The sequence below is a fragment of the Macrobrachium nipponense genome, chromosome 2 (genome assembly GCF_015104395.2).
Source record: "Macrobrachium nipponense isolate FS-2020 chromosome 2, ASM1510439v2, whole genome shotgun sequence".
NCBI classification, from domain to species: Eukaryota; Metazoa; Arthropoda; class Malacostraca; order Decapoda; family Palaemonidae; genus Macrobrachium; species Macrobrachium nipponense.
In genome coordinates, this window is record NC_087201.1 from 114,357,380 (window position 1) to 114,381,666 (window position 24,287).

General features: G+C 41.3%; 1 protein-coding gene across 1 annotated transcript in view; it reads left to right on the forward strand.

Moving 5' to 3' along the window:
* LOC135220919 (THO complex subunit 5 homolog B-like) overlaps positions 1–24,287 on the forward strand; it is a 255,615-nt gene that overhangs the window by 104,391 nt on the left and 126,937 nt on the right. Inside the window, exon 7 of the mRNA XM_064258553.1 lies at positions 7,836–7,982. Within this exon, the coding sequence (XP_064114623.1) occupies positions 7,836–7,982 (147 nt within the window). The remainder of the gene's footprint in view (positions 1–7,835; positions 7,983–24,287) is intronic.

The window sequence follows — 24,287 nt, forward strand, 5'->3', positions numbered from 1 at the left end:
GGTTGAGAGATTTTAATTTTGTTGCTGCTGGCACCTGACCAACATTGGTAGTTTTCTCTGCAGTAGACTTTTTTTTTTTTTTTATGGTTTTTTGTTTCAGTTTGGTGATGTACTTGAATTTCAATTGTAACTATTAAAGCGTTGGTTAGCTTTACTTTTAGCTTTGATATGTCTGATGCTTGCATTTCAGGTGTTAGGTTTTGCTCTCGTGGATGTGAGACAAGATTATCCAAGCCTTGCTATGATTCTCATACTAAATGCATCAATTCTTCGTGCAAGGATTGCCATAAGGGTAACACTTGTCCAGAATGCCAGCGCACATCAAGTGTAAGGGGCAGGATTACCATAAAGTAACACTTGTCCAGAATGCAAGGATTGGGATAAGAAAAAGTGGAAGGTATTTAGTTCTCATTTGGAAAAACTTGATAAAGATGGGAAGAGGAAAACGGCTATTAGAGCCGAAAGTAAGACTAATTTGAAGGTGTTGCCGCCCTTTAATCGAGATTTCGATTGTAAGTTCGATTTTTTGGCCCAAGCAGTGATAGAGTTGGGTTCCTCCCTCAGTGCTTTTATAAAAAAAAATCAACAGTCAAGTGTTAGTGCTGTGCCTTGTGTTAGTGTCAAGGAGGAGGCTATCCATCCCATCAACACTCCTAGGTAAAAGGTTCTAGTCCCTCTCCCCTGCACCGGGGAGAAGACACATTAGAAGTCCAAGGGACGTTGGTTGGGTTTGCCCATGGGTAGTCACCCCCCCTCTGTCAAGCCTGTTGCCGGTCTCAGATATCGGCAGACAGCCACTGGAAAGACATCTTAATGGATGTGTAGTGGAGGAGGTGGCTGTCCGTCCCACTCATGTTCCTAGACAAAGGTCCCTGTCCCATTCCCCCACACCAGAGAGAAGACATACCAGAAGTCCTGTTGCTCATTCCCAGGCTTCAGCAAAGCACTGTTGTAAAGGCATCTCTAAGTGCACGTTGTCTTTCATTGGATTGCGCACATTGCCTTTTGTCAGATTCGAAAGACAATAGTCTGAGCAAAAAGCTGCCAACCTTGCTGGGAGGTCTCTTTGCACCCACTCAAAAGGCACTCTGCTGGTGCAGACAGCTCTTCGCCTCCAACCAAAAAGGGCTAACGACACTATTGTCAGTCCTCAACCCTCGTGCAGTTTCGCTATTCCGCCATCTGCGTCTTTGACTCATCCACCTTCCTTGTTTCAGGACAGCCTGGAGGCCGTTTCTTTTCCTGATCATCCATTCTTCCAGATCGTCCATTCTTGGCTCCCAAGAGCCAGTCTACCTCCCCTTTCTGACATTCAACTTGTGTTCTCACACGCTAGGTTCCTGCTGCTGTCAGCTCGACTTCTGACTTTGGACTCCAGGCGCCAGCTTTGCTGTGCCGGCTCCAGCCTGTTCTTCAACAATCACATTCTTCGGTGCAAGAAGACTCGCCAGTTGCTGAAGAAAACTCCAATTATCACCAAGCCTGAAGATTCTTTGTTTTCTCCTGTTTCGTCTGAGGAGGAGGATTGTGGGCAGAATTCTGGCCCTACTTCGGCCTACTCTGCTTTGTTGGGGTACTTCCTTGACAATATCTCAAATTTCTCTGTTCCTGCGGATCCAGCCTCTCCTATGTCGATTATCCTGATGACGAAAACTCCGTCAATTTGTACTGCTCCTCCAAAGTTGATGCTTTAATCTTCTGTTAAGAAGGCTCTTTGTGAAGTGGTTGTCCTCTAGGAGAGAACTAGGAAAAGCCACCTTTGCTTTTCCTCCTGGGAAGCTAGTTAAGAGGAGTTACCTTTTCTGTTCTACCTGGGAGGGCCCCCCCCCCTTCTCTGGGATGTCTGCCTCCTCCCAAGGAGACTTGTTCAGCCTTGTGGATATGAATTGTCTGGCTGCTTTCTCCGTTCCTCAGATCATGTTATTCTCTTCAGAGTTTGACCACTTGACCAAAAACATTTTCAAGGTTTTGGAAGTACACAGTTTTCTTGGCTGGACAATTGGAGCATTAGCCAGGAAGATTGAGGAGTATCTTCCGTCTGTCAGATGGCTCCTACACAGAAGATTCTCTATTTAGGAATGATTTTAGACTAGCTTTTCAGGCTTCTTTGTCCTCCCAAAGAGTTGCCTCTTGCCTTCAGACAGTCCAGAAATTTTTGTCGCTCCGGCTTTGCTCAGCCATACAGCGGATATCTTTTGGGAACCCTGGGCTCTGTGGAAAAATTTGTGATGTTGGATATGTTGCACATGAGACCACTGCAATTTTTTCTAAAGGCAAACTGAAGCAAGAAGTCCCAACTGGACTCCTTCATCTGTGCCATTATGGAAGAGAACAAACAGGATCTTAGTTGGTGGTTGTGCTTCAGGAAGGGAAATCCCTTCTACCGTTGAACTCCGATCTGGACTTTTACTCTAATGCTTCAGGTCTGCATTGTGAGCTCTTCTAGGGAAATAAGAAGTGTTGAGGATATGGTTAGAAGAGCTAAGGAACACCCAGATCAACAACGTAAAGGAACTGAAGGCCATTCATCTGGGGTACCTTCTAAGCCCTCGTTTGCCGCAAGACAGTAGTTGTCCACTCCGACAATACGACAGCTCTCTCCCTCATTCAGAAACAGGGAGGTTCCCACCCATTCTCACTTTATGAGAACTCCTTCTATGGGCAGGACTGAGCTAGGTATTGCTTATAACTTTCGTCATTCATTGGAGACTAAATGTCTTCGCAGACAGACTGAATCGCCTCAGTCAGATCCAGCCAACTGAATGAACCCTGGACCCGCTAGCCCTGCAAGGATCTAAGGAGGATGTGGGGAACACCCTTTACAGATCTAATTGCAACTTCGAGGAATCACCGTCTTCCTCTCTTCTTCTCCCCTGCCCCGGATCCTCTTGCGTGGCTCGACAGATGCTATGCTTCTGGATTGGACAGGTCTGGAAGTATATGCTTTCCTTCCCTTTAGTATGATCAGGGAGGTGATGAACAAGTTAACTTATGTTGACTTATCATCAAAACATTTCCATGACCCTAGTTTGGCCAAGGAAAGAATGGTTTCCAGATCTCCTAAACCTGTTGGTAGACTTCCTCAGGCTTCTGCCACAAAACGTGTCTCTGCTCAAGCATCCTCTGTGCTCCAGATTCCACCAAGGGTTGTCCATTCTGGGCCTGGCAGGCTTCAGACTTTAGAGCACCTTGTCAGGCCAAAGGGTTTTTCAAAATCGCCTGGAGAAGCTATTGCTGGATGAAGGCGACCGACCTTCTTCTAGCGAACGCTATCAGTTCAAATGGAGTTTTTAGTTGGTGTAGCTGCCATAACATTTCATCTTATGAAACATCTATAAGTCAAATAGCCAATTTTACATTTAGGACTTGCCAAGCAATTGCATATAACTGCAAGCTTCCTTCCAAGGCAGTCAAAAATTCAAATTTAGCATTGGCCCTACCATCGCTAGTGTAGGTGAACAATAGGTACAAAACTCCAGAGGGCTACAATCCATTTTCTGCTAGCTCCTGAGTAACATCGATGGTTTTTTGACAGTTAATTTGTCATAATTTGGATATTTCCAGATTTCTGGTAAAGTATTCAATCAAATTATAGGTTGTTTTTGCTTAATTAGCTATTGGATTAGACATTATGTCAGATTCCAGCTCATGTAGTATTAGGTACTTTGTTGAGGGATGTAAGACAAGGTTAACAAAACTTTCTTGTGACTCACCAAATGTATTAAGTGTAAAAGGCAGGAATAGTTGAAAAGTATAACATGTTCTGAGTGTAAGGATTGGGAGGAGAATAAATGGAAAGCTTCAAATTCTCATTTTGATAAGCTTAATAGAGATAGAAAAAGAAAGGCTACTCTTAAGAGTTGAAAGTAGGGCTTCTGAAGAGGCTTCTCCTAAGGCAGCAGAGGAGGTAACAATTTCTTCTCCAATCTTTAGCCCTCCTACTCCTTAACCTTGTTTTGTTCAGTGAAGGATGAACATCCTGGCAGACTATCTGAGCCGAGGGAATCGGCTCCTGATGGAGTGGATGTTGAATATTCAGGTATGCAACGATCTTTGGAGACTTTTGGGGAACCGTCTCTGGATCTCTTTGTGACAGTAAGGAATCACCGCCTTCTATTTATTGCTCCCCAGTCTCGGATTCACTCATATGGTCAACGGATGCAATGTTGCTAGACTGGATGTTTATGCCTTTCCACCGTTTGCAATGATCAAGGAAGTGATCAACAAAATCTCAGCACACTAGAATGTGACTATGATGCTAGTTGCTCTGTTCTGGCCAAGAAAAGAGTGGTTCCCTGATTTGCTCCGACTGTTAGTCGAATTTCCAAGATTTTTCCCATAAAAAGTCACTACTCAAACAGCTGCACTTCAACAGGTTCTACCAAGGATTGTCTGCTCTGGCTTTGACAGATTACGGACTGTCGGGACTTGTCAGAGTGAAAGGCTTTTCAAGGCAGGCTGCGGGAGCCATTGCCAAGTTTCGCTGATCATCTACTAATAGGCTCTACTAGCCTAAGTGGGCTGTATTCAGGAGTTGGTGATGAAGTAATAACGTCCATTCTTCTGAGACCTGTGTCTCCCAGGTTGTGGAATTTTTATTTTTTCCTCAACCTCGGGAAGGTGGAAGTTATCCCCCTTGACTATCAAGGCATATAGGTCAATGCTTGGCTCTGTATTCAGGCATGGTGGTGTAGATCTACACTTGGATCAAGACAAATGATCTCATAAAATCTTTTGAGACACATTAACCGAAGAACCCAGGAATACTCTCGGAATCTTGAAGCAAGTCGGCAAGTTGCAGGTGATTCTTCCAGGGAGGTGTGGTCTGTTCCCTTTCTCTTGGATTCCTCGCTAAAGTGAGGATATCTCCAGGCCTTGACCATGCCAATTTACCATAAAGAACCTGATGGACATCCTCAGCCTGGAGGGAGAAAGAGGCTCTTATGCCTGGTCAGAGATCTACGGTATTACTATCTCAGAATGAAGAAAATCCAAGGGCCTGGGGATAATATCTGGTGTCAGGTCAAATCTCCGTCATGATCGATGTCCAAGAGTGCGATATCATATTATTTTTGGAAGTTTGATTGTTGAAGCGCACTCTCGGCTTCAGGAGGAAGTTCTTCCCTCTATCAAGGTCAAGGCACAAGAAGCCAAGGCAGTCTCCACTCTGCTTGCCAGTATGCACAACCTTTTGTCAGAAAAGATTATGCAATTTACATTTTGGAAATGTAGATCATCGTTGGTGTCTCACTACCTCAAAGAAGTAGAAACATTATTTGAAAATTGGTGTACTTTAGGCCCTTTATTGGTAGCTGGCACGGTGTAGGGAGAGGAAGCATAAGGAATTTGTCTATATGTATTCTATTCCCTCACCTTGGTGTAGGGTATTGCTTGGAGTACCCGCCAGCTCTTTTAGTGGTGAGGTTGGTGTTTGGTTTTTAGTGTAGATAACAGCATTGTTTATAAATCTGGTATATGCCAAGGCAGGGGCACTCTTTAATCTTCTTTGAGTCATCAGGTACAGTTCCATGACTGCGAAGATCCCACTAAGTAGGGGCAATCCTTGGGGAAAACTGCCATGCTTTCTACAGGTTAAGAGAGTGCCAACCAGAGGCAGAAATCATAAGCAACGCTCTCTTACCAGGTAAGGTAGAATGGGCATTGTCTCAATGCTTGCAATTATCTGCTTTGAGTCATTACATTACTTTAACCGTTAATGGACGGATCCACTCATGGTGAGCGTCAACATTACACGTTATTGATTTGAGGGAATTGGTCGGTAAAGGGTTTCCATTACTTCTGTAGCCCATAAATTCACTAATAGCAACTTTTAGACTAGCCAAAGTCAAGAAGCAGGCAGCTCATGAGCTAGATGAAATTGACTTCTGAGGCGCCTCTCTCTCTCAAATGATGTCTTATTATATAAGGGGTTCCTGTTGTTTTAGTCCTTATCTTTTATGATAGTATGTCAGTTATGAACTGCTTTGGACTGCCTCTTTGAGAACCCTTACCAAGGAAACCATTTTCCTTGTAGCCTTGGTCATGGACAAACTTTTTAGTGAGCTACAAGTGATCAATAAGAGAGTGGGTTTCTTGCAAGGAAATGCAGTTTGTTTCCTCTCTTTGGTTCCTGGCCAAAACGAGGCCTCATTCCTTCACCAGATAAAGAGGAAAGACTTCTTTGCCTGGTAAAAGATATCAGATACTATCTCCATAGGACAGAGAAAATCAGAGGTCCTTCAGACAACCTATGGTGCTCAGCAAAGAACCCTTCGCACCCTCTCTCCAAGAACGCTCTTTCCTCTTTTCTGAGGAGCCTGGTTTCCGAGTCTCACTCCTAGATTGGAGACTAAGTCTTACCAAATTCTCAAGCAAAGGCTCATAAGGTCCATGCATTTGATACATCTCCTGCTTCCAGGCATAATATGGACTTGTCAAATATCCTCCAATCAACCTTCTGGAGATTTAAATCAGTTTTCACAGTGCACTATCTCTATGACATGGAGACTACTTATGAAAGACTACTTATGAAAATTACAATGAATTGCAAGTTTTGTCTGAGACTGGTATGGTGTTGGGAGAGGAAGCATAGTGGGTCTTCTGAACTTCTACTATTCCTCACCTTGTAATAGCTGTTGAGTTATTATGGGAAGCCTGGGGGGTACATGGTACCTGGAGTACCCACCAGTTCTTAGTGGTTAGGTGGCGGTGTTTTCTTACTGTGTAGGTAACAGCTTTTTTATTTTTTTTATCTGGTCTTTGCCTAGGGCAAGGACATCTTAATTTTACTTTGCTAGCCACAGGTGTACTTCCCTCACTGCAAAGTTACCACTTATATAAGGCTGACTGTAGGCTATGCAGCCACACCCACTACTGGTCAAGAGGATAATTGACTGGAGGGAGTATTTTTCTGCTGTTGTTCCCTTGCCAGGTAAGGAAACTACAAGCATTGCCTAAGTGCTGGAAACTGTTCTAGTTCAAGATCATTATCTAATTTAATGTTTTGGAGTAGTGTGTGTCCATAGATCCAACCTCCCCTCAATGTGGAATTAGCTATATAATTACTTGGTAATTTTATTATACAAAAAAGTCATTTTTATAATAATAATTTTTTGATATACTTACTAAGCAATTACATGATCAGAGGCCTCCCTCCCTCCCGTCTTGGACATAAAGGTTGCAAATGAATTGAAGCTCTCTGCCTAGTTGTTCCTTCCGGTACCCAGAAAGTTGGCGGAACTGGTTACCTACACTTAAACAGTTAATTAGCACTACTGAGAAGTTTAAATTTTTATACTGCCGTAGGTAGAGACTTATCTATGTAATTACTGGTAAGTATATACAGAACTTTATTTTATTATAAAAATGTCATTTTGTGTTGCTGAAAGAGACTCTGCCAACTTACAAAGATTATTATTATTGCTCAGAAAATTAACCCCATTCATAAGGAAGAACCCAACAGGGCCCATTGGCTTGAAATAGCTTCCAAAGAATATGGTATTGATTAGAAAGAAGTAACAGTAGGTAAAGGGAATTCAGAAAGAAGAGGTTACTTATTAATAAAGAAAAAATAAATTAACTTATAAAGATATTGATGTACTACTCAGGTATAACAACAGTAACTGTTTATGTACTCAGGTATAACAACAGCAACTGCCTCAATGGTTATCCTGTTTACCTTAGCTTCTGACAGGCTGGTAGTTGTAAGTTTTGCACTTCTGAGGCATAGATATCTTTTTTGTACATTATTAGTGTATATGCTGTTTATAAGTATTTTTGTACTTACTTGGGTTGCATAGGAGTATTAAATTTTTTCCTTTTTACTCTGTCCACAGGCTTCAGCCTATGGAGAAGCTTTTGACAGCAACATTAAAGTGGAAGTGTTAGGAGACATAGAGGCTGCTAAGAAGAAGAATGTCAAAGATGATGAGTCAAAATGTGAGAATTTGTCAGATTCTGATAATGATCAAGAACAACAAGAGGTATGTAAAATGGAATTTTTTTGCTATCTTATTGCCCATTTTTGTTGGAATAATTGGCCATTGGATAACAATTAATAATTTTTTTATTAGGAGCAGAAGTAAGTGTATTATACATATACATGTGTGCCACGGTGGGGCTGATTATGTTCTGAAGAATTGTTCAAGGTCAGCTGCATATTATAGACTGCAAAGAGTGGAGAATTTTTCAAGGTTAGCTGGTTATTATAGAATGCAAAGAGTTTGTAAGTGGAAATATACATTGGTTGAGCCATGAGTTTATAGCAGCGTCTCAGGGCACACCTCTGACTGCACCAAGAATCAAATTCATACTCACTGTTCCTTACCAAGCCAGGATAAAGAATTGTATTTTTGTAAAATGTAAGTGTAAAATCTTAAGTTCTACTTGGTAAATATCCCTTCATTGCCTTTATGTACAGTTTTATTTACCATGTGAGTTAGGCGTCAACCACATTTGATGTCTTTATAATCCATCACAGTTGAAACCTTGTATTATCCAGTATCAACTTTTTGGTGGTGCAGCTGCTGCTTGCCCGTAAAGGAATTACGTTTATGATCCCACTGGTGCTCCTCAAGACAGACCAACTAATATAAAAAAAATTTCCTTAGCTGGTCTAGGGCAGAATATTGCTATTGATGGTACAGTGATGTAATATGAATGGACTCAAGGTAGGAATGCCTTACAGTGGCCACCTAGATCACTATTCACCCTTCCTCAGTCAATTTTGCAACAGTGGCAAAGGCAGGCCAAGCCCAACAATTGTTGTCAGTCTGCCTATAAGTGGACATCATTAATTTCTTCATGTACAGTGATTTATTGCTTAGTTGTTGAAACTGCCTACTGAGAAAGTCAAGTACTTAGTTTTAAGTTTCCTATGAAATAGTGTTTCCTAATTACATTCCCCAGTTTTCATGTTAAAATACAAATTTTATATAAGTAACTTACCAAAAGTAATTACATAGCTATAGCTCCCTAACCTATGACAGCTTAAAGATAAAAAATTCGCACTGTGGCACCTTGTTACGGACCCACAGATCTCTGAGACAATGTTACGGCCTCTGAGGGAGGTCCGCTTCAGGTTCGATATGAAATAATAAAAAAAAAAAACATCAACACAAACAGCTGAAACTGGGGATATGAATATAGAAAGAAACACTAACACAACAAAGGTTTATTTACAAGCTTACTAACAAAGGTAAATGCAGAATGGTATCTCCTATTTACATAAACAGATAGAATCTTACACTGCGTGAACTGGGGGAAACAGTGAGGTAATAAGAATACTTGCTAAACAGTTTGGCACTTCGAATAGGTGGCTTCATGAAAGTAGATCTGCGATAGAGGACGTCCTCTTGACTCCGTATTGCAGAAACTAATCTTCTTGTAAGGCAGGAATTCTCCCCTTTTCTTCTCCGAAGTCTGCTCAACGTAGAGATAACACGGTAGACCACACCTGAAGACGACTAGACCAATATCCAACCAAACTCTCAAGCAACTTTTCTTCTTGATTGATGCTTCGTCGGTTCCTTCGTCTCTAGTTTCTCTCTGACGATCACTGCTGCTGATCTCTCACTGATAATCTGATCAGTGGCTCTTACTAACTGGTGATCTCTCTCTTTTACAATCTCTCTCTCTCTCTTCTACGATCACTGCTCTCCAAAGTTCGTTCGTCGTATTCATACGGCACTGGGGGCGGAGCCTACGGCGAACGTCACCGACTCCAGGGATTTCTAGAACTTCTTAGATGAATCTAGACGAGGTATTGCATCAGAAATTGCGGCGTTTCTCACGTCCCGACGAGATCCACAACACTCCTGCCGATTCTCGAACAGCCGCGAGCATAGACACCTCCAACAGTGGCGCGAAAGCCTCCTTGCTGCCGAACTTCTCGAAAATGCGTTCTCCTTTCCTTTATCTTTCTTTGCTATGAAGCAATTACCATCACACGCCCCCCCAAAAGAGAAAAAAAAATGAATCAACTGATTTTATTTTTTTTTCTAAGAGAGCAAATAAACAGCGGTGCGAACAATTCTGCATAAAGCTTTAATCCAGTCAAACATGCACACTTCCCCACTCACTCGTGCGATACCAGAAAACAGTTATTAGGCTACTCATTCAAAGACACCTCTAGAGAGGCTATCAGCTAATACATTATCCTTCTCTTACTTTTTCCGCTTTCTGAACTCTGATCAAAACTTATAAATACTAAAACACCTCTTGTGTTTTTCTCAAAACTAATCTCACTCAGTAACACTGTTACATGGGCGGAGGCCACGGCGCGGGGCGTAGTTTATAATTCTGAAGCAAATTTACATTCATTGCCTTTGCTCTACTCTTTCTCTTACCCACATTAATTCTAAGATATATATTTCCCCTCTTCTCTAAAACTGAAAAAGGACCTTCATATTTATAAGGTAAAGATGGACTTTCTCTCGAGACTAGTACTAAAAGTTTATCTCTTACACACAAACTTCTCTCTTTGGCTCCAAGATAAGGTTCCTCTTTAGTTTCCCCTTGACTTCCGTTCGGGTTTTCTTTCGCTAAATGCCAAGCGCTTCCGTTCTCCTCCACTAGATGCCAAACATCTCTTAGATTGTTTTTATAATATTCAAGATTAGTTATGCAATCATCTCTACCCTTACTTCTAGGCAAAGTTCCAAACATATTTATAATTACATTATCAAAAGATTCCCTTACTGAAGGAATATTACACAACTGAACTCTAGGAATTACTTGAATCGGTTTCCCGGCAATTTGATATTCAAGACAGTTTAAAACATATCTCTTAAAACACACATAATTTTTCATCTTAGGCCAAAAGTTCGACCTACTAATACACTTGAAAGTTTTATTTACTCCTAAATGTCCTTGCTCATCATGTGCTAACTTCAAAATTAATTCATGAAGCTTCCTAGAAACTACAAATTTTCCTGTGATTCCCCTTTCACTACCTGGCTTAGGACAAACATGACACAAAACTTCGTCCTTTACACAAAAAGTTTCCTTACACACATCATCGAGATCATCCAGCTCACATTCAAAAGTTCGGGTTAGTGTCTCATCCTCTCTCTGCAACTTGACTAGCTCATCCTTATCCAAAACGTTAGAGCCTAATTCATCACCGTAACTAGGACTACATACAGGTACATTTACTACGTTACTCTCGACAGCTACGCCTTCCCCTTGGCTCTCACTGTCCACGATAGAGTTCGGTCTCTCAGCTACACTCATGCTAAGATCAACCTCGCTACCTCTATCACACTCGTTCGAATCCACGAGCTCACTCACGTTCGAATCCACGAACTCACAAAGTTTGCTTTAATTCTCTCACTAAATGTACTTAATGTAGGGGACAAGAATGCAGTAAGGATAATACTTGTCTTGAGTGTCAAGGTTGGCACGATAAGAAATGGAAAACTTTGAAATCTCTTCTAGATAGACTAGAAAGAGGAAGATAGCCCCTAGGGCTGAAAATAGGGCCAGTACAGATTCTGCTCCTTTTCCTGTCTTAGTCTGTTACTCCTGCTCCCTCCTCATATCCTGAGTCCTCCTACTTTACCACCTTCTCCTAATCCAGGTTCCCATGATTCTGCCCTGCATGCTATTGTCAGCCTCAAATCAGGGTTCAATCATAAGTTTGTATTTTTTTCCAGTGCCCTCATTGAAATGAGGTCTGCTATTAATTTTCAATGGAGAAAAGTGTAGTGAGAAGTGATAATGTTGTGAATGTTGAGGAGGTGGCTGTCCATCCCACCAGTGCTCCTATATAAAGGTCCCTGTCTTGCTTCCCTGCACTGGGGAGAAGACATACTGGAGATTTAAGGGAGGCTGGTGGGGTTTGCCCACAGACAGTTGCCTCCTTTTGTCAAACCTGTTCACCTGCAGGTATTGACCAAATGCCACTGGGAAGGTGTTGTTGTGCATCAGCTTTTTTTGGAATCTGATTTTTCCAGCCCAAATAAGAGGCACCTATATAATTTTCCTGCTTCGTCACTCTCTCAAGAGACATGTGAGTCTGGAGTTTTCTATCTTGCAGTTGAGAGGTACAGAGAGGTTAGTCTGCAACCTTCCTGCTGCCTTCAGAAGCAGTCTACATTTCCTCATCAGTGGTTGGGAGACAGTCCTATGTGCCCAGTTTCATCACACAAGCTGCCGACAAACGCCAAGCACCTGCATTCTCACAACAGGCTTACACTTACAAGCGCTTGACGCTAGATTTTGAGCTCCCTGCATCACTTCCAGATGCTTGGCGCCAACTTTTGAGCACCTGATGTCTGCTTCTGAGCATCCACTGACAACCTCTGTGCACCCTACTACTACTGCTTATCCAACTTCACTTTCCTCAGTACAAGAACATAACTCATTAGCTCATCTACAACAGCAGTTAGCAGAGGTTATGGACTTCTTGAAGATAACAGCTATAGTTTCCGAAACCAAGGACAAGACTTTATCCTCAATCTCTATGGAGGAAGAAGAGGTTCTTCAGGACTAGACTCCTTCCTCTGCTTATTCCTCTATCTGAAGTTTTATTGGACACCTTCCCAGACTTCTTTGTTTCTGCTACACCGACTTCTCTAGCTTCTACCTTCCTGATGAGGAAGCATTCTTCAAAAGGCACCAGGAAACAGGGCAAAGCTACATTTGCTTTTCTGCCCAGTAACCTTATGAAGATCAAGTATATGTTCTATGCTACTGGAGAAGCTCCTTCCTTGGGAGTCTACCTCCTCCCAAGGGGACAACTCTGCTTTGGTAGAGTCTACATGCAGATCAGCCTTCTCGTCTGCAAAAATCGTTTTCCTTTCCAGAACTTGACCACCTTATTAAGAATATCTTTAAGGTATTTGAGATTTTTAGTTTTCATGAATGGGTGGTAGGAGCTTTAGCGAGAAAAATAGATGATTGTCCAGTTTTTGTGGAAGACCTGCCCTCTGATTGGTCAGGCATGCTTTCATGTACCATCAGAGCTGTAAGAGAAGGCTCATCGAAGCTCACCTGTCTTTCAGTGGGAGTGTTGAAAAAGAGAAGAGCTCTGGTGTTCCTTTTCTTCGAAAGGGTATTAGCAGCATTGAAATCAGCTCTTCTTTTTGCCCCTTTGGATAAGAAACACACTTCTCACAAGTTATATACTGTTAGGGAGATGATTATAGACTTGCAAATAAGTCTACAACGGATCTCTTAGCCCAGACCACCAGACGTTTAAAACAACCTACTCCTTTGACCACTTCGTCTTTTTCGCCCTTGCAGTGCAGCACTTTCATGAAGAAAAACAGAAGACAAGCAAGACCCAGATCCAACCTACGACCTCTTACAAAGTCCATTAGGAAGTCCTCTTTCAAACTCAACCCTAAAGTGAGAAATTAGTCCTCTGTGACCCAGTGGGAGCAAGATGCCTACTTATTTGGAAAGAGTGGGCACAAAGGGGAATGGAACATTGGGTGGTCAAGGTCCTCAAGGAAGGCTAGGTCACTCCTTTCCTAAAAGCCAGCGCCTCCATTAGTTACGTCACCGATCCCTTGATGGCATACTCAGAAGGTTCATCAAAGTTGGCAGCCCTCTCACAGGAAGTGCATTCTCTTCTCAAGGGAGCAGTGGAAGAGATCATAGACATCCAATCAGAAGGTTTTTACAACCACCCTTTTGCAGTTCCGAAGGCCTTGGGGTGGTTTGAGGCCCATTCTGGACATGAGTTCCCTGAATGCCTTTGTCCTCAAGATGATTATTTGATCGATCATGTCTTCAGTTCAGCAAGGGGACTGTATGGTCCTTGGATATACAGAATGCATACTTCCATGTCCCTGTCCATCTGGATTCAAGGAAGTTCCTATGTTTCGTATTTCAAGACAGAGTCAGTTTCGGGCCCTTTGCTTTGGCCTCTCGATAGCCTCACAAGTTTCACCGGAATTCTCGCCCCTCTCAGAAACTGGCTTTACCTTCTAGGAATCAACATTAACTGGTACCTAGACGATTGGCCTCTCCACACATCAGAAGAGAAGTACATGGAGGACTTGAAGAAAACTCTTCACCTGACATGAGAGTTAGGCATCTTGGTCAACAAGTACAGCTAGTTGTCGACTTACGACCTATGCGAGTTACAACTGATCGACTTTACGACCACCCACAACTAAAATGACTGGGAAGCGACTTGATCAAGAAAGAATGGTGTCCAGCTGAGTATACTACAGTTTTTCCCCAGTTCCCGCCTCTCCACACATGTAGCTCACTTTTCGTGCTGCTAATGACTATTATCATACATCGGCAACAAGGATATAACTTCAGAAAACTTATGCCATCAAACAGAACCGTAGATAAAATTGAGAGAGAATAATTTTAATCAAAACTTCAGGTCTTGGAAAGAACACATTTTACTGTTGTTTTCACGTCGATAAAAGATAAGTAACGTAACTAACGGTAAAGCTCATACTATGATGAAATCAAGTGAAAATACTGAATGGAATCACGTAATATTTTTACACAATAATCATGCCCACAACACAATCTGTTAACGAAAAAAATAATTTAGTTCATGAGACTTATTAAATTCATATTTCGACTTAAAAACACGTCGTATAAGTACAAATTACCTTGTCTCATGTAAGTAAAGTATCTAGATATTTTATACTAACTAGAAGCAAGGCAATTCGCTCAAAATTGAGTTAAATACGGCAAAATAAAATGTAAACACGGCGAACTAAACTCATATTTGCCATCAGCTGATTTCGAAACCAAAACATTGATCGCTTTGTTAGTATTTTTAATAATATGAGAATACATAAATATTACTGGATACAATACGTAATGTACAACTTTTTAAAAGAATTACGCAAAAGTTGAATGTTCATTGTATTTTTAATTTATAAATATTCGTAGCCGTCTGCAGCCTGACATCGGAATATAGAATACGTCCCTAAAAAATTAAGCCTTTAGGTAATTCCACATACAAATAGCCTAGTTTCTGACTTAGCCTACTACTAGCTACGTTCTGACACTGCTTTTTATAATTTTATTACTCATATTAAAACTTCATCATTTTATAACTTTATATAGGATAAATTTCTTTAGAATAGTGTACTCTAACACTTAGCCTACATTCCTGAGTTAGCCTACCCAGTCGTAAGTCTAAAAACAGTACGCACTAAACTTCTCAGAATCTGCACTTGTTATCGGCAACTTTCACATCCAAAATTTCGTAGTTTCATAATTATCACTATTAGTTTCTTAGTTGATTTTTATTGTAGAGGATAAAGAGATGAACAAAATAATGAATGAATTTCAGCGATAACTGCATTTAAATGTCGCCGTTGCCGTCAAACCGTAAACAAAGCACAACGGCGCCATCTATTGAGGAAAATGAACAGTAAACTATTAGCTAAAAAAATAAAGATTTTCTAGCATGGATAAAGATTTATGCTTGCACTTCTTGCCTCTAGCATCATATAATCTCATGAGTGGCATATCAAATAGGTGAATACACAGTTACATAAAAGACATTATCAAAATGTTCTCTCAAGCACATAAAGAGTAAGGAATTTGTGCTTGACAAATGTCTCATTGTTTTGATTAAAAGTTGAAAGGTTTGGCTTGGTTGAGCATTCTCAAGTAGAATATTTAAAAATATATATATATTCTTCCAAGGTTAATATCAAAAGCATATTTGACTTTGCATATTTACATTACTAACAACTATTTTCATACAAACAAAGGATATATGGCACAGTTTTTGCCATCTTAAAAGTTATAAACAATATGTGGTGTGTCCCAGGTGGCGGCGGAACAATCTAATGGCTGCTGATTTAAAATAAAGCCGAACAACGGGAGTTTCCGGACCATAGAATGCCGGTTTTATTCAGCAGTACTATTAATAAATTTCTTAATTATATCGTATACATATGTGGTAGACAGTATACGTACTGTAGGCTAGGTTACTGTACTCGTATATATACGATATATGTACACCATGAGAGCATCATTATTGTATATGCGAGGCTAACTTGTTAAATGTTATTCAATTTCTCTTTGTACTGAATTATCATAAGCCAATGTGCATTGAACCTATAGAATTAGATGAAATTAATAATTGCTATGCCATATATGAATGAAATAATGCTGTGTAGTGTAGGCTAGGCTACCCTATATGTAAAGATAGTACTGATTACCCTGTACTCTGGCTACAAAAGTTGAGACTCAAGGGTGATTAGCACTGCTGCCATATTTTCTTGAACTCGTTCAAACTTTTCAGGAAAAAGGGTGACAATTTGGTAGATTTGGCAAAATTTTTGAGCGGCGCTGCCATTTCCTCGTTTCTGGAAGATTAAGGGAAGTGACCACTAAGGGTCACATCGTGGTCACAGTAATAAGAGGATTGTCTCGATTATCTGTCACCTCCCTCCATTTGTTGGTACAAGAGCAAAACTCGGAGATCAAAACATTATACTGCTTGAGCCTTCCTTGAGCCTGCATTCTTGAGGGGTATGATTTCAGCACATTGCAAAAAAGCTGAGATCAAACTCCATTTTCCTGAGCACTTTGGTCACCTCTCTGAGGTCGTCGAGGCTTGGTATACCATCATAGTTCACTGTGCGTGCTTAAACATGATCCTCCAAGATACTACTAATGTTTTCAAACACAGTAAGGTCAGGGGTGCTACCTGGAAATTCACTTGATAAGGTCAAGGGTGCTACCTGGAAATTCACTTGATGGGAAGAAATCGATACCACTGTTTCAAAGCAGCTCCTGTGTCTGAAGAGCCTTGAAACATGGTGCCTTACCATGCAAAAATATGACTTCTTCAACAGATAACACATTTTCAGGATCTTTGAGGATTGGAAATACTCCACCAGTAAGCAGAGTTTCTCTGCAAAAAGATTGTATCCTAGGATAAGAACTGATGTGAGGGGATGGAAATGACTGGCGGTTCACAGAAGGAACTATTACGTTGCTTGAATTAACTAGGGGATGTTTACTAGTATCACTAGGAGTAATCACAGTATTGAACCAAGATTGGGGGAGTGAGAAGCTAAAGAAAGAAGGGGGAAGTTATCTTGGAAGAATGGAAATTAAATACAGACAAAAGGTAAAACACTTCCCTGACTGAACTGGAATTTACTCTCACAGTACCTGGAAATCCTGGGCTTGGTAATCTTCTTTTCAGCTGAAATTTCTGTGCACTATGGAAGTATAAAAATACTTGGGACTTCCCCAGAAGAGGCAGGGGAGCAGAATGGGATGAAGTGGTGTCTGCAGGGTGAGGTAGCAGGCGCCTCTAAGCGCTCCTAGCTCTGTGGAGGTGCTGAGGACAAACTGCTGGGTCCCTGCCCTTTTAAAACTTCTCCCGGTAAGCGCCGCCTAATCCCTGGGAGGAGGGGGGGGGGGTAAATTCAGGACAGCCTATGGGAGCAGAGATAGCTTTCTAGAGAATGGAGGCTTTCAGTTCAAAGGGGCAACTTGCATATAGACAAGGATGAATGAATCTTGTTATAAGAAATCTTAACTTTCCTTGGTTTTGGCTTAAAATCTTGAACAGTATATGTATATACCCACACATATATAATATTTCTCTAGGGGGGGTATATATTATATATATAGGGGGATATATAATAATATTATATATATATAAGATGACACATTATATATATTTGTATATATATCTATATACTATATATATTATATATATATATATATATATCTATATATATATATATAGTGATATATACACATATATATGTTTATATTATATATATAATATATATATATCTAGATATATATATATAATATAATATTTATATATCATATATATATATATATAATATAATATTATATATATAGAATCTCCAGTCAGCAATATCACAGAATTTCAGAGGGTTTCGTGACACATCTTAGTAGACATCATAGTTTATTTAAGAAACGTTTCGCACATAAAAAACACGGTGCATCATCAGTCTGTGGGAATAAAAACAATTACATTATAAAAGGAACTCACAATAAATACTAAAAATATTACATCATTAAAATACCGCAAAAGTTAAAAGTTAAAGATTTTAAAACAAGGCAAAAGAACCAAGAGAGAGAGAACTAAGAACACCAACCATCCAGGGTAAGAAACGGAGAAGGAATGGCAAACTTTGGCGTTCCAAACAAGACGACAGCTATGCCAGATACAGAGGTGAAGCCGTAGAGTTACTGTTTAATGAAGGAACCAGCCTTTTAATGAGTAAGGACTCTAAGGTAGTTAAGTGCTCTGGGTCCCTCGTATAACCAATAATGGAGAAGTGCTGTTTCAAGACTTCTATTTTACATATTGCTGCATGATTTTTAATATTTGAGAATTCTGGTTGCTTTATTCTCTGACCTGTACGAAAACTGTAACCCATGTGACTGCAATGTCTCACCTGCAGTAACCTACGTGTTGATCCAACGTAAGAGCCCGGACATCCAGGGCATGTGAATTTGTAAACAACGTTCGATCTCATGAAGGCTTGCAGGCGATCTTTAAAGTTAAAAAAGGGCTCATTTTTTAACTTTAAAGATCGCCTGCACTTACTCAACAGAATCTAATGGTCTTTTGTCAATGGGGTCTTATCCACTTACATGACAATACACCCATGCCTAGTGGCATAAATAAGGAGCACAACACCGAACCCGATCACCTGATCCTAACACGAGGGTTTGTGCTTAATTTGAAAAGAGTTATCCCCAAACCCCTTTCAAACAACCCAAAGAAAAAACACTATGTTAAAATAAAATTTAACTCACTAGTTAAGGATCAGTGTCGGCTCCCTATCCCAGCAACGTATCCGTAGACACGTATAACCAAGAGAGAAGGATCTCTCGTAGGTCATCTTGACCACCTTCGTGTAATGGGAAGTCAACACAAGAGTTGCATCTCCCGTAAGTGACAGCTAATATGTCCTCATGACATATTGTTAGGAAAGAACAAGAATTCATAAAAGCTCGCATAAAAGCTCGCACTTCATGCGCTTTTAATTCTCAGCTGTGTGAAGGAATAATCAAGTTACTCACGAAGTGCTTTAGTGATCACACTTGTTTCAAAGACGACCAGGGCTTTCTTTGAAATGGATCTGTTCTGGATAGAGCCTGGCTGGCGCCTCTCGCCTGGCTGGCGCATCGCGCCTGCCTGGCTCCTCGCGCCTGCCTGTCCCTTGCGCCTAGCTGGCGCCTCACGCCTGCCTGGCGTTTGACTCTGGTTGGCACCTAGCACCTGTAAGGCGCTTTTCGCCTGACTCCTGGCTGGCGCCTCTCCCTTTTTTTTTTGTTCTTATCCTTTTTTTTCTATTTCTTTTCCCCCTCCACCTTTTTTCACCTTTTTTTTTTTTCCCCCCTTCTCCCCTTCTTTTTTTCCCCCTACCCCCCCCCTTTCTTGTGGTGCCCTTTTGGCCTGGAAGTAGCTTGCTTGGCTCCAGACTTGGCTCTTTTTTGGTGCCTGGAGCCTTGGCTGGCTTCTCCCCACTTGCTTGAGCTTCGAGCTTGGTAGAGTCTCGAGGATGTCTGGTGATGTCCACATCGGACGCTCTTATCTGTCCGATTTGTTCGCCTCTAGCGCACCTGCGCTAGGTTGGAGACCCGCTCTTTCTTCTCATCAGACAATGACAGTGTTCCTTGGAACTGTCTGCCTCTGGCGTTTTTTACGCCTGTTTTGGCATTTGGCGCCTAGTTGGCGCTACATTGTCCGAAAGTCCTGAACATCCACAATAGTTTATTAGGAGACTGGAGAAGGGGTGGAAGAAATTCTTCCACTTTTAAGAGTTTGGCCTCTCCGGCAAGGGGAGGTGATTGTAGTCAGCTACATCCATTAGACGATAGGATATCTAACGGTACGAGAGATAAGAGTCTTCATCCGAGGAGGATCCTTCCTGAGTACTTCCATTGCTAACAAGATCTCTTCTTACATGTTGATGAGGTTCCTCGTTGCGGAATCTTCCCTATCCTTGTCTGAAGGAAGGGAAGGAGCTTGGAAGTCGAAGGAGACTCCGAGCTGAAATTGGGAGGACTCCTGATTTCTAGCTCTTTATTGTATCCCTCTGAATACCTTCTGGGAAGCATTTCGAGCCCTCATCGCATCCCAAAGACTCTGTAGGCAAACGTTTAAACCATTATCTGTAGATGAAAACGTAAGTACCCTGCCTGGACGACGGAACCTCTATCTGCAAGCGTTGAGTCAGGAATAGAGGGTTTTAGTTCTTTTACCAGCCATACTATGCTGCCAAGAACCCATAGCCGAGTATCCATAGAGTCTGATGCGAGACTCCAATGCACAAAAAATTCATTGTCTTCTTGGTCGTTTAGGACCAAGAGAAACAAAGAATTACCTCATAAAATCCCCGAAAGAAGTTTAACAAGGAGCAGTTCCATCTTGTCGGAACACGGAATCTGAGGTCCAAAAGAGGATGATTTATAATCCCCTTAGTAGTAATGAACTAGGAGAAGGAGGGGTGTGCAGGACTCAAGAGACTCTCCGAATTCATGCAATAAAAGGGTGCTAAGGTCTTGTAATCTGAAAGACCTGCACCCTCATTGACTTCCTAGTCTGATATATCTTTGTCCCATAATGTTGGGAGAAGAATGAATCACCTGAGGAGAGCGCCTCTCTTCACAAGGTGAAGGGCTTTAAGCAGTAACAGCCCCATCCTGACAAGGTTACGTTCACATGTGCGACATCTTGAGTACCTGGCAGGTGAAGGTTGATCCTGCAAAAAACGTCTCTCCAAATCAAACCATCCTGACAGAGATGAAGACGCTTATGCGACCACTAGAGTCCCTGTCATGAGAAGTTTGTTCTTGCTAGAAACTTCCCACAATCTCAGTCCATCCTGACACGGGCAACGGCCGCCTGTGCAACAACTTGTGTCCCTGTCAGGAAACAACTGATCTTGTGACAAATCTCAAAGAGGAGACTCTTGGTGAATTCTATCTCCAAACACGAAGAAGCTGGAGATCCTGGAGCCTGGCGCCTTGCTGGCGCCCTTCTGGAGCCTGGGTAGAGCCTTGTCCATGTTAATCCACTAGATATCCTACTCATGTCATATTGGGGTATCGTATAAGATCCCGAAGATCTTAATTCTCTGCTATCTCTAATTCTCCTTGTAGAGACAGAGTATAGCCTTTTACTGCGTTATTGATAGCAGATATATACAAAGGTGATTCTTCCCTCTGAAAGGGAAGAAAAACCCCCCATGTGGTTCACAGAGGTATCGGAAGAGGACAGTTTCCCCATTCCATCTAGCACGATCTGCAGCAATTCTATGTCTTTACCATGACTCTTGTCTTTTACCTTGAAAAACTCCTCTCATTCATGTCTACTTCTGGTCAGTCTGCACGCAGACTGACTCAGAGTGGAGAGGTTTTTCAGGACTATTTATAATAGATTCTGATAGAATATCCAGATACTCTTGGAAAAGCCTTACGAAACATGCTGTGAGAAGAACGTGACTTCTGTGAATCCAACCCCTCTAAGGCCAAAATGAGGCATTCATCCTCTCTTCCTTTGACGCCCATTTATCTCAATATCTGTTAAGAATTTATAACTAGGGGAAAAAAGACTAAAGTTTATTCCCCTTTTTTAAATTAAAGATGGCGTATATTGCTACCTCTCTTGGTTCGAGGAAAAGGAAGCAGTCTATAGGAAGCCTGTTTGTCTTCTACCTTGCGAAGAGATCTATGAAGAAGATTTTGCGTAGGTTCTCACAACTCTTTCCAATAAATGTTAGACATACGTTAACAGTTATTATCTTCGATCGAGAAGGTTCTCACGGACATGCAAAATCTTGCATCGAACCTCTTAAGGATCGTTACGTTCCGTGTCTGTTTTCCAAATAGGTTCTCTTTTGTTAACGCGAACAGGGGCGAAAAAAGAGATTCTCGATGCTCTTTGCGATATGAGAGAGTCGTGGAATTGGCCTAAGTGATTAAAATAAATAATTTCATCGTTCCATGTAAGCGAACCCTTTCCGATTAAATGGGTAACGAAATCAGGAACAAATCTTGCCATTACCGAGCCTGCTGTCCGAGAGGCTACTGGACTCCTAGGTTAATAACTCGCTAAAACGAGAAAATATCTTGGATGGTGCTTCTGACGCATTGCGCCTCTAGCGCTTTGCGCCAAGCTGGCGCTTCCTTCTAATTCTTTTTAGGTTATGTGCCAGAACATCTGTGCCTTTATGGTACCCGACATCCTTTCACATGTTAATTCCGTTCTTAGTATGAAAAAAAAAAACACTTTTATATACGTAGTATAGTCCATTCAGGGAAACAACTTCTGCCACTAAGAGAATGTTTCCCATCCGACTCATCCATCTTCTCTTGAGCAATATCAGATTCTAAAAAGGTTGTTTGCGTTTCTCAAAAGGATGAGAGAATTATATTATATCGTGCTCTGCCGTATTAGAATCCTTTATAATACTGTCACATTGTGGTAAACAGCATTAATCTAGGAAACCTTTGTAAGGGTACTAGGAATTTTGTAGTTAACCTCGGTATGTGCATACGACTTGACCATACCGTAGTCTTAAAGTGAATTCTCTACTACATTCATCTTCTCACTAAGCATGTACTCTAATAAGCCATGCTTTCGTAAGCATGAGAGCATTATATAATATAGTGTTCTGCTGCGTTAGAATCCTTTAATAATGTTACCTACGGTAAACAGCATTGAAAGGTTGTAATATCTTTCTTATTGAAAGCTTCTTAGCAAAAGGCAGACAATATTTTATTTATGTTTGCTTAACTATCCCCTCAATCCGAGGCTAAGACCGCGATTGTAGGTGAGAGATACGGTTAGTTATTCCATCCCGCAGGAGAGAGATGAGGGGAAAGAATTTTTTATACACAATTTTATGATTACTGTTATATTATTATTATTATTATTATTATTATTATTATTATTATTATTATTATTATGATTATTATTATTACTATTTGAAAGTAGTAATAGACATGTACCATAAAAATTCTCATCTCAAGGGAGAGATAGAGAAGAGAGAGAGAGAGAGAAGAGAGGGAAGAATGAGAGATGAGAGAAGAGAGAGAGATGAGAGGAGAGAGAGAGTAGGAGAGAGAGAGAGAGTATTTGAAAATATTAGTAAACATAGTACCCTTCATTTGTCTATTGTCTTACCAGCCATGCTCACATTGGACGTGATATATTAGACTTGGTGTCATGTAGTTGTCTTTTATTTTTTTTCCTCTCTCTTCTTCTTCTTCTTCTCTCCACGTGTAGTTGTTCAGTTGCGTTGAGTTGTTCTTTAACAGGAAAACAGAGCATTATTTATAGTCATTTTAGGTTCGGTGAGAAAATTCAATAACGCAGTTGAAACATAGAGATATATTGTACCACAGTTTTAAGTTTTGCGCTGTGAATTTACTTTTGTCATTTTGCAAGAAATATCTGGTGCAATAATCACGTGATTCGGTCTCATGCCTTTTGTTCCCCCACACACGTGAGTGTTAGGGAACCTTCTCTTTCTTCCAGCGGTGTTGGAAGTTATCTGAAACCTATCCCGAGTTATTGGTGCCAAAACTATCCTGTGATGATAAAAGAGGACAGGAAGTCCAAGGTATGGCAGTGCCCAGGCAAAGACAAGCCTTGTATTGTGGAATAATCCTGTTGACTGTGGCAGTAGATCTACATTTCGTACGTTTTTCATGCAGGGGTCCGGTATGTTCTTGGGAGTACACCTGCAGAGAGTGTGGATAATGGTAGTCTCCCCAATTGGGAAAATACGAAAGAAAGCAGAGCAAGAAGCCTACGTTGGTCTTCAGAGAACTGTCCCAGTTCATTCCTTCCCCCACCCCATCACCGCTGATACTAACACCATCTCCGCTACCCATCACATTAGATAGAAATTCTCTCTCTCTCTCTCTCTCTCTCTCTCTCTCTCTCTCTCTCTCTCTCTCTCTCTCTCTCTCTCTCTCTCTCTCACAGAAGAAATCATGTCTGACGTTGTCATCCCTCTGGTAGGTCCTAAAGAGGGAATTTCATAATGGCAACAACACGGGATAGAGAACAGAGCATGAGCTGGAGAGACATCTGACAGGACTTGGGAAGTAGAGAACAGAGCATGAGCTTGAGAGGACTCTCCTGTCCCAGTCCTTCGGGAGCATACAAAAGCGGAACAGAAGAGACGCTCGGAGGAGATGGAAATCTATCTTGAGGGAATCAGAGTTTTCCCACAGATATTCTCCAGAGTGTAGGAAGCAACAATATCCATCCTCCAAGACAAGGTAATTCTGTAGAAGGAGCGGAATCAGAGTTTTCCCACAGATATTCTCCAGAG